General features: G+C 42.5%; 1 protein-coding gene across 1 annotated transcript in view; it reads right to left on the reverse strand.

Moving 5' to 3' along the window:
- The window catches only part of llgl2 (lethal giant larvae homolog 2 (Drosophila)), a 25,211-nt gene that overhangs the window by 10,433 nt on the left and 3,585 nt on the right, over positions 1-11,193 (reverse strand). Inside the window, exons 2-13 of the mRNA XM_015396172.1 lie at positions 10,189-10,416; positions 8,581-8,713; positions 8,446-8,500; positions 8,211-8,365; positions 7,234-7,445; positions 7,031-7,098; positions 6,796-6,949; positions 4,923-5,027; positions 3,259-3,354; positions 2,514-2,710; positions 788-935; positions 563-710 (exon numbers count right to left, since the gene is read on the reverse strand). Coding sequence (XP_015251658.1) covers positions 563-710; positions 788-935; positions 2,514-2,710; positions 3,259-3,354; positions 4,923-5,027; positions 6,796-6,949; positions 7,031-7,098; positions 7,234-7,445; positions 8,211-8,365; positions 8,446-8,500; positions 8,581-8,713; positions 10,189-10,416 — 1,699 coding nt within the window. The remainder of the gene's footprint in view (positions 1-562; positions 711-787; positions 936-2,513; positions 2,711-3,258; positions 3,355-4,922; positions 5,028-6,795; positions 6,950-7,030; positions 7,099-7,233; positions 7,446-8,210; positions 8,366-8,445; positions 8,501-8,580; positions 8,714-10,188; positions 10,417-11,193) is intronic.

Below are 11,193 nucleotides of genomic sequence, written 5' to 3' on the forward strand. Positions count from 1 at the left end.
TATATATATATATATATATATATAAAAAAGCTGTATTTGTGTAATATAGGCTAGATATAGTCCATTTGAACATAAATCTGCTTGGATCCCCAAGGATTGCTTCCTTTTTGAGGTGACTTTATGTATAAATATATAATGTATTTATAATATAAATATATATTTGTAAAACATAATCTTATAATATATTAATATAAAACTTTGTGTTAATCATAATATTGAATTGCAAAATTTCGAACTTTGCATACATCTCATCCAGTTTGAGTTCAGTTTAAATAGTTTTTAATCTGAATAAGTCTTTGTAATCTAATGTGAAAGTAGTTTTAGAATTTCTTTTGGTCTTTTAAGTGTTTGTGACATGTAATATTATTTTAATGACTCGTCTTTCATGTGATTAAAATGAGATCTAAGGCGCCTCCTATTCATTCTGACAGCAGCCGTCTGAACTGTGGTCTGACCCAAGATGGCGGCCCCCTAGGCACGTGGGCCTCGCTGCCAACAGTTTCCAATGAGGCGTCTGCTTATATAATGTCTGTGTGTATAGTGTTTAAATGTTGTGACCTACTGTCTGACAGGAAGGTGTCAGCGAAGTACAGAGTCCGTACGAGGCCGGTGAAGGAGTCGTCTGAGGAGCGGGCTTCGATCTTCCTCTGGACGGGAGCTAGCTCCATCTCAGCCAGCTCTGCCTCTAGACGAGCGTTTGCTTCCTGGATCTGTTCAGGTAGGAATTCCCCACATAAAGAAATACCAGCACAGAGCTGCGCTGAATAGAGTTAGCATGAGATGCTACCTTAGTGTTGTTGCTGATGTGATGTTTCCTCAGAGAAACTCTGCTGCGTCGGATTCTCCTGAACGATTGGCGCAGCGACTTCTTTATGCTCTTCACTCTGGATAGAGGACCCTCCATCGCTAGCTGGTCGCTTGGGTTTAATGTGCATCTGGAGTTTCAAAAAAGATGCTTTTATTCGTTTTCTCCTGGGAGCTGCTGAACAATCAGATTCACAGCTCAAAGCTAAACTAGCGCAACATTAAAGCGACAATCAGGAAACCCGCCTCTGCTCCACCTATTAACCTAGAAGCTGCACTGAATCTGCAGCAGCTCATGAAAAAACAATCAGACACTGTAGATCAGAAAATATCCGGATTCAACCTGCATCCTGCCTTCGGATTCAGGTTTTATAGTTAGAATCATCCGGTCAAGCCCCTGTTACACCTTGACGATTTAGCCAGCGTTTGCCTGTTGTACGGAAAATCTGGCAAAAAACGCTGGCCTACCTATGATAAGTCATGGGTACGTCTTGTATAAGTTATGAGCAAGCTGAAGTACGCTGAAACACTCTGGCACACGTCGACCTACTTCTAGTACGTTGTATGCCAGCGTATTTTCATACATTATCTGATCGTTGACATAGGTTAATGCTACGTTCAGACCGCAAACAGCAGGAGCTGCAAAAACGTGCGTGCTGCTTCATTTTTACGCCTGAACAAGTTTAGTTCTGACACGCGGCTGAAGCATCTTTGCTGCTCTGGCTGAGCGGTGGAAAGTGGGTCTGATGCACGTTGGGCGGAGCTACCCTTTCCTTTCTTTGCCTGGAACAATGGCAGCTATATTTGCCGTGATCAGTGGGTAAAAAGTAGTGTTGCGCCGATGCCATTTTTTCCTAACAAACTTCCTAGCAGACATGATGCTCAATCTGCTGCCACCAAAAACCTTCTTTATTTTCTCTCTTTTCTTTTATTTATTCTGTTTTTTTTTTGGGTAGGTAGTATCGGGAGCAGCGATAACTGATGCGGCAGCGTAATTCCCATGGAATGATGCTTGTGCATCATTTCATGGGAATTACGTGCATATGCAGAAGTTAGGCTGTTGTTGGACATCAGTTCTGGACCCGTTATGAGTACTGTATACACCCAAAATAGAAAAAATCCGTATAAAGTTCAGCGTATGCCAGCGTTTAAGCAGATTCTGGGACATTGGGCATACGCTGGATAAATCAGCAAGGTGTGACAGGGCCCTCAGTTTATTATGTACCAAATGAAAAGATTAAAATCTATGTGCCAATAATTAATCTGGAAATAACAATGAAAATATAAGAACTGTTCCTTTTTTAATTCCTCTTTACTAATCCAAACAGATGAGGAACACATACATTAATTCTTTAATTAATTTTGGGCTCTAATAGCATCTCTTCTTTAACAGCATCACTAAACAAATGCTGCTTATATCACGGTGTGTTCATCTTTTTAACTGAGCTTTAAATTAGGATTTCATCCAATATTGCTTTTTGTCTTAAACAGTAAAATAACACTTGAGCTCTCTTTTAAAACGTTTTTATTTCATTTTGGAAACATTAAGCACAGCGTTGGTGCATAAATGGAGCTTTTAGGAGGTGAAAAAATGTGAAAAAAGGCCCCGCCCCACGAGAAGGCCCCGCCCCCATGTGGATCACTGCTGCGTCTGAGGTTAAAAGCCGATGAGGAAATAACAATGTTATCTTTTCTTCTTCTCTACTTACTTGATCAGAACTTTGTTCTTCTGTAGATAGTCAAAGATGCCGAAGCCGTGGCTGGTTCCAAAAGCGACCAGCTTCCACTCTGAGTGCAGCGCGAGGGCGGTGACCACAGCGGGGGGCTGGCACTGGACCACGGTGAACGGCTGGAAGCCTGGGGGGAACATCACCGGCTCCTCGCGGACATCCAGCTGCGTGTGGCCCTGCGGCATCGCAGGCGGGAAAGAGCTTAAGATCAGCAGCTACTAAACTCTTTTAGCTCGGATTGTTTAATTTATTCTTCAGTTTAAGTTTTTATACATTTGCTTTCAGAGGAGTGAGGACGCGTTTCTATTAGTCAGCTGGTCGTTAGCAACATTAGAAATGAATGACAGTTATAAAAGTTAATCTGAAAAGGAGAAAATTGAAAAAATTAATTTTTAATAAAACCAAAATATATATGAAAAAATAATAACAACAGCAAAAACAACAATTGAACAAAATTAGAACCGAATATGAAATAAAAGTCTCTCTCTCTCTCGACTGTTTATAAAAACGATCTCTAGCCTGGCTATAATACTCCATGGTCCAAAATTCCCTCCATAGTAAACAGCGTTAGCTTAACACAACATAAAGATGAACCCTGTAGGAGGAGGGAATTCTTCAAAGTGATGTTTAGAGATCACATTTTTAAATACGACACTGCACCATTTTAAAGCTGGTGACTTATTCTCCTAATCAAGCAGTAAATGGTTTCAGGTTGGTGTCTTACCTTCCAGCGGAAACCCTCCTGTCCCTGCAACAGATCCATGACTTTAGCCTCCACCGTCTGCTCTGCTGCCTCATCATTCAGCTCCAGCATCAGAACCTAAAGCCACCGAACACAAACAACAAGGGACAGACCAAGATCAATGGATCCACTCAGTTTGGGAGATGGAGTTTATTATGTAGGTCATTCAGCAAGATAAAAAAATAAAACTTCTTTCACGTCATTAACTGAAGCCATTTTAACATCAGATCAAGCGAAGATGCTGTTAAGACTAAAATAGACACCAGATAAGATCCCTTGTATGTCTTGTACATATGAAGAAAGTGACAATAAAAGCTGACTTGACTTGATAAGGAACAGTTTAGGCCTTTTTCATTAGAATCTGCTTAAATCATAGCGACACAGCTTAATCTAGAAATGCAAGATTAAAAACCAAATTAGACCAGCTTCATTTCCGTTAACCAGGAGATCATTTAAGGAGGGTTATATATTTGATCTGGACTCTGATTAAATCTGTCAGTGGGACAAATGGATGCTTAATGGGAGGCGGTCTAAAAAAAGAGGCTAGAAAAGAGCTAGCTCTCAGTTTTTAGTCTAATCCACCGATCAGAGCTCAGAGACTTTTTTCTGTCAGCAGAGCTTTTAAACAGCTGCTTCTGGTTCTGGTTCCTCTTAGATGAATGTTAGAACTTCATGAAGCTCATTCACTCAAAGCTTCTCCATCTATCAGATCAACCAGATTCTGGATCCATAATGATTCTGCTCGTCACTCCGATCCGCACCATCAGCTCATTTCCACATGCGCAAGCAGATAATCATCCAGGTCGCCATCAATAATATAATTATGGTTCTAAATGTACTTATTTCTATCCTTAAATCACTAAAGAATAATAAACTACATGTTAAAATATTTCATAACTTTTCTGAAACAACTTGATGCTTTTTACGTTTTCTCTGTTAAACTGCTTGTCGGACATCATCAGACATGATCAGAGGAGTCCGGCTAAATATGATTAAACCATGTCTATCTGCATTTTAGTTGTTTCTTTTAAGTTGTTAAGTCTTATTTACATGTGAATTCAAGTACTTTTAGAAACTAACAGAAAACCCAGTTTTTGCATTTTAGCAAAACATCAAGAAACCAAACATTTAGACTGGATATCAGCTAATGATGCTAGCAGAGAGGCTGCTGCTCTTTATTACCATGGCAACCTCCAAGGAAAACGACCAAGATCTAAGAGGACGGCCTCTCCTCCTTTGGATAGAGCTTATAGCACCAAAGGTCTATCAAGTTCACACTTTCCATAGCAGCCATGGACGGACTGACAGGAGAGGACAAACAAGAGTCTCCAGTTACTCCAACATTCCCAGTAATGAGGACAGGCAGGAGGTGGGAGAGCCTGGAGCGTTGGAGGCGTGGGAGGACCGAGTCTGAGGTCAGCCAGAGGGTTAGAAGCACGCAGGCAAGGCGGTCGCTATGAGTGAAAGGGAGGTTTAGGTGATTCTAAACGAGGTTGGTAGACGGAGGGAGGAAGGAAGGTGGCGCCGTGGGACCGAATTACAATAACGATGCTAAACCAACAGGCCAAGTTTGGTGAAAACATCAGACATGCTAAGAAGAACACCAGGAGAAAGGGGAAGATTTGATCGATGAAGCCTATGGTCACCTGTCCGGCGGTGCCGGCGACTGTCAGGTAGCCGCTGTATTTGCACAGGTGGATCTTCTGGATGCCAAGCCTGGGGTCGTCACTGTACGGGTCGAAGCAGCCAACCTGCAAACAGACACATGCAGACAGTTGTGAGTCACATTTAAAAGCAACTGCAGGGAGCAGCTGCGCAGAAAACGAACGTAAAGCTGCTCTTTGAGCAAAAGATTGAAGCCTTTAAATGCAAATTCAATTTGTAACCAAATGTGGTAAAACTTTGTGTCACTATTGTCAATTATACGTTTGATTAAATACAGGATAAAAATGTACGTTTAAGCTGTAATTTGTGTAAACTTGGGTATGAAGCTAATTAGCGACACCAGGCATCTAAGAGAAAAAACAAAACTGCATTTTAAAGCAATTGTTTCATTGATTCTAATAGAGTCAAACCATGCATTTTATTCCTTTTTCATTATCTCTGCATTTCAAATGTAGCTCATGCATAGGAGGTCGCCTTTCTGCCCCTGCTGCCAATAAGGAGACCCAGTTAGATGAAAGTGCCCCAAAGAATCATCTATAATATTTTTTGGGGGCATTTCCAGAATTAAAATGTTTAAAATACTTCCCATTTAATTTACTAAAGTTTCCCATAAGCTACTAAATTATTTTAGCAATGGCAAATGACTGCTGGCTTTTAAATAAACACTGTTTGCTTTTTCAGAATCCAGTGTTTTAGCAATAAAATAAACTTTACTGCACAGTTAAAGGCACTTTTATTCCAGGTTTCATCATGAGTCTATTGTATTAATTATTCTTACATTATGATTTTTTTTCATAATTTTAACTAATTGTTGAAATATAAATAAAAAATATATGCACATGTTACAGTTAAAACAATGCAGATTAACAATTTATGCTGATTTTATTAGTTTTCGCTCCTTAATTGCTTTGTGGAGCTAAAAAACTCCAAACATAAAATCCGACATGACTTCAGAAAATGGTCAGAAGTGTTGGATTTTGACAGACTGGCTGATTATTCACCCTCCCAATGAATCAGTGACATTAAAACACATCTACTGGTATCAATCATAGTAGAAACAGATGTAGGAACCAACATCTGTGCCGGTAGCAGCTTTGTACATTTCCTTTGCAACCTGGATTCAAAGTGGAAAGGTTTACTGTCATGCAGCGCAGGCAGCCTGCGCTGCATGACAGTGAGAAACGGAGGCAGGCTTAATGCCAGAAAACACTGAATCTGAATTTGCCTCCAATCTGACAGAAAAGCGTGCCTTGGAGGTGGTGGCGTTTAGCCCCGCTCCATCAGTTTGGGGTCCTTGGCCTGGAAAACGTTGAAGACCCCTGCTCTAAACCCTGCAGGACAGCAGCCTTCGAGGACCGACGGAAGTCTCCATTAACACAGAAACATTTTTGCTAGATTTGGCGCTAGGTGCTTTTTTGAAATAAAGGCGCTAGGGGGGGGTCTAAAAATGTGATCGATTTAGCAACAAAAGCGCTAAGTTGGCAACAGTGCTTCTATCATGACTCCAATTAGTGCAGCTCCTACTTGATATATTTACTTATGATCATAAAGCCAGGGTATTTATTCCTTATATCTGTGGTCAAACTTTTATTAATAATAATGTTACATATTTAAGTAAAATTAGTGATTTGCATTTATTATAAAAACTTTATTTATTTTGTTATCCTGACTTATTTGGAGTTCACATATTAAGTTACCTTTATCTTAAAAGACTGGTTAACCTTAGTTTTTAACTTGTATCAGTATTTAAACTGGTAAGAAGCTATTAAGCTCCCGCCGCTCATCCCCGAGAGGTTAACGAGTTCCCTCACTAGATCTCTGCTCCCTAATGACATCACAGCAGCAGCTCCCAACCTTTCTGAAAGGAGGCCACTCCCCTTCGGCGCTTTGGCTCATGTTGTCGTTGGGATCAGCGTCTGCGTGGAACACCGGCGCCGTGGACAGCTTGTAGAGTGGACTCAGGCAAACCCCCGACGCGTCCCAGAAACGCACCGTTCCGTCCTCATGTCTGCGCCAAACAGGAAAAGATTTTCTGTTAGAAACAGCAGCGATGTTTCAGGTGAGGTTTCCTAGGAGCGAATGGACCGACCCCGTCAGCAACAGGTCCCTCTGCGGAGGATCCGGCGCCAGGTTCTGACCTCCCGTTATTGGCCAAGGCTAGCAAGAACACAGGAGCAAAGCATTTTCATCAGGCTTCATGAGGTCACAGAAAAGTCTGATAAAAGGAAAAATCTGTAGAAATTAGCAGGATTTGGACCAAATGCGGAAAAAAACATGTAGAGAAAGGAGAACCTTTTTAGAGTAATGAGTGTTCTGCAGCGACCCGGCAGCAGCAATCCTTTCCCAGAGTTTCAGAGGAATGGCCGACACGTGGTGGGAGCAGGTGATGGCCGAGCTGTGGAGCGGCACCAGGTAAGGCGTCTCAATGACGGGCCAGCCTTCAGTCTGCAGGTCAATAACAACCAGCTCCTCCTCCACCAGGACCACCAGAGCACTGGGCTCTTCTGCAGAGAGACGCCACAGATCTCAGAGCCTGAGGAAACATTTTCTGCAGCATCAGTTTAACTGCATGAGAAAAAATCTGCACTTTTTATCCTCTGATCATCCGTCTGATCTTAGCTTATGCTCAAAGCTGGACATACCCAAACAGCACGGCCTGTTAACGGTCCAAACATCCCACATGGGTGCAGCGGATGCATTTCAAAGTGCAGGATTTCTGGCTTTAGCCAGAGGCATCAAATAAAGTAAAAATACTTTGTTACTTAAGTAGAAATGTTGGCTATCTATGCTTTACAGGAGGAATTATAGTTTAGACAACTTTTTCCTTCTACTCCTTACATTTTAAAAATAGACTCTTTAGTTTTGTTTCATTTAAGCTCATTTTTATTATGGCCTGTGGGTATTAAAAATAAATAAAAACCATCAAAATAAATAGAGGGAAATAAAACAAAAGAGATTTGAAGAGTAAAGCTACAGAAGGTTGAAATCCATCAGAAACAAGACTTTAAAGGCGTTTTCTCTTTGCTCAGTTTAGTTCTGCATGATGCCTTGATTTTAACAAACAATTGTTTAATGCAGATAATAATTGTTATCTGCATTAAACATTTTTTTAATCTGCTGTATTGTGACATAGCGGTGCATTGGTGGTCAGAGGCTGAGCTGATGGTCCATCTTTCTAACTCTAAGCTTCAGTATCGATAGTGTTAAATGAGCTGGACTGTCTGCTAAAGGTAAGGCCAGCCTTTGTGAAGCGGTTGAACTCTGCCTGCCTGTGTGGTCGGGGCCGTCCGTGACCACGAAGAAGTCGATGATCCTGGACGTAAAGTCGAAGGCCACCTGCGTTTTGCTGTGGATCACCGTAACGCAGTGCCTGTCCCCGTAGCTGGCCCGGGGCATGCCGCCACTGAACAGCAGGAAGGGAGGCCTGAACAACAAGTTTGCATTCAGGTTAATGAGTAACGCATGAGGCGAGCTGAGCGAAGCGCTGAAGGACGGCGGACTCACCCAGCAGCTGTTGGAAGCTGAACTATTTTAGTGATGGCCTTGCAGGGAAAGTTTCCTGTGAGCAAACAAACGATCAGCCTCTCAAACAAACAGCAAGTTCGGCAGGAAGGGGGGGAGGGGGGGGTTGCTCTTTACCGTATGGGATGTCCGATTTCTCCTCTTCCTCGCCGTCGTCCTCGCCCGTCAGAGACCAGCTGCAGTAGCTCCCATCGCTGTGCGAGCTGAGGATGGAGCCTCCGTCCTCCGTCCACCACATGCTCTCCAGCTGCTGTGGACAAATCACACTCCACTGTTAATGTTACGTTCACACTGCAAGCACTTCCAGCAGCAGGAGCAGCCACTTTATGTGCAAAGTCAATGGCCAACGTGCATCAAAAGGTCCTGCAGCGCACCTGGAGCTGCAGGAGCAGCGCCTCAGGAGCTTCTGAGCATCTGAGGAGAGATGCGCTTCTTAAGCAGCAGCTGCTGGAGTTGGAAAAATGGAACTTTATGTGATGTGGACGCGCCACATCAACCAATCAGAGAAGCTGATCTGGGAGCTGGCAGGGAGACAGACACAGCACTGCTGATGCAGAGCGCTATGATCACTCCTCTGAAACAGTTTATTAATGCCTAAATTAACTTCAAATGTAGAAACCTGCCGGCAGAATATGTTCGCTTTTATTATCCTGCTGCCTGCAGTTTGTAGCACAGACCTGAAAAACGCTAACATCTGTCATTCATCTGAATGAAACTAAACTGAAGTCATAGCAGGCTTTTAGCTAGCAATGCGTACGGCCGTACGTTGTACGATATTTACTAAAAAAATGACAAATATGTTTGCTTTTATAATCCTGGTGCCTGCAGCTTGGATTACATGTGTGAAAAATACTAATATCTCCTTCCAGCTGCCATGAACAGTAGCGAAAAACCACGGGAAGGCGAGCGGGCCTGAGCAGCTGCTGGTGGGGATTCCCAGTGACAGCGCACCGCTGGTATGTGGGGGTCTGAGCGGCTCCCACAGAGAAATAATCTTTGAAGGCAGGATGGTAATCTGGATGAACTGACTGCACAGACCATGTTTTCAGAAGGACTTTCTCACTTCAACATAGATTCAAACTACTTTTTACCCACTGATCACAGCAAATATAGCAAAGCTGCTCTCTGGCATTGAACACAGGAGCAGCAGAAGCATCAGACGCATCTGGACACACTTTACTGGACGTCTGACAGGGTATATACAGGAATATAACTAACTTAATGCTTATTAATGCTCTTCGGAATAATTTTAATGCCATTAACAAGTACCAAAGACTCTCGTATATATAATATGGCAAAACCATTCGTCATCTTTACCGTGGACAGGTTGCAGTCATGTCCCGAATTCCTCGTTTTTCAGACACTTTTGTTGAAATTTGCATTTCCCCATTCTCTAGTTTTTTTCTGCCTCGAGCTTCTTTTTCAAACATAGGGCTTTACGATCAACCGGAAGTAGTTCCGCGCAAACATATTATATCTGACGAAATTGTTTTTTTTTTTAAATAAAGCATTTTAAATGCCACAATAATCACATTTAATGAATTTTAATGCCAATTAAGGCCTTAATTTAATGACCTAATGATTTTTAATGACCAGTGCAAAGCCTGTCAGACCTTAATGTGGACAAGCATCAGAAAGGAAGCAGCAGAAGCTTTTTTGATGCTGACGTGAATGTAGTGCCTGCCAGAGGCAAACCGCCGTGGGCCGAGCTGCTGACGCGGTTACCTGCGTGGCCGGGATGTGGCGGATGGCGCAGTGCCGCTCCAAATCCCAGACGACCATGAGGCCCCGCCCGTAGCCGATGACAACCTGGTTGGAGTTGACCGGGTTCTCCTGCAGGGCTTCCACGTGTTCCAGGTTCCTGCGACCGACGTAGTCGTCTGGAACGCTGCGGAGAGACGGAGAGAGACACGGAGGAAGGATGAGGAAATAAATCAGAGGGAAAAATAAATTCTTTTTGGAAAGAAAACCTTTATCATTTGGGTTTCATAAAGCTGGCTTCAGGCCTCACTCTGTTTCCATGGTGATTGACCCAGCGAACTGCTTCGGAGCCAGGTTCAGAGCCACGTTTAAACTGCGTCTTTGTTAAATCCAGCACCAGGGGGCCCCAGGAATGACAGAAAGCATCACGGCACTGATTATGACCCAAAATAAGCTGCATATAAGTTAAATGAAATTAAATAATGTAGCAAATATTAACAACATATATGTTTCTCTTTTTTTGGTGATAAAAACTTGCTTTAGCCAATAAAAGGCCTCAGAGACGGTCTGTCTGCCTTAAGCCGAGGCAGAGGAGGGGGAAGCTGCAGTTCTAATGAAAACAGAAGAAAATCCTCCCTGAAATGTTCATCATGAACTTTACTTTCTAGAAAAGAACCTTCTTAATTGAAACTGGAAAAGGAAAAGTCCGCTCATATTCAGAATTTAAACTTCTGAACTTACTTTAAATGTAAAATTATTCCATCCTGTTCAATAAATGATCAGTGTTTTTAATTCAGAGTAATTTTCATGTGAATGTGCTTTACTGGAGGCGTCCATGTTTGTTAAAGAACACTACTGCCACCTACTGGTTTGTGACCTCACAGTGCGGTATCGGCTGTTGATCAAGTCCCAGTGCTGTATCTGGTGTTTGTCTCTTCAAGTTGGTAATCCAACGACCAACTCGTCCGTGGAGGATCAGGAATCAGAAAGGTGGAATAACTCTTTATTTTCACTTTTACAGTAGCAGTT

The sequence above is a fragment of the Cyprinodon variegatus genome, unplaced genomic scaffold (genome assembly GCF_000732505.1).
Source record: "Cyprinodon variegatus isolate N-32 unplaced genomic scaffold, C_variegatus-1.0 Scaffold779, whole genome shotgun sequence".
NCBI lineage: Eukaryota > Metazoa > Chordata > Actinopteri > Cyprinodontiformes > Cyprinodontidae > Cyprinodon > Cyprinodon variegatus.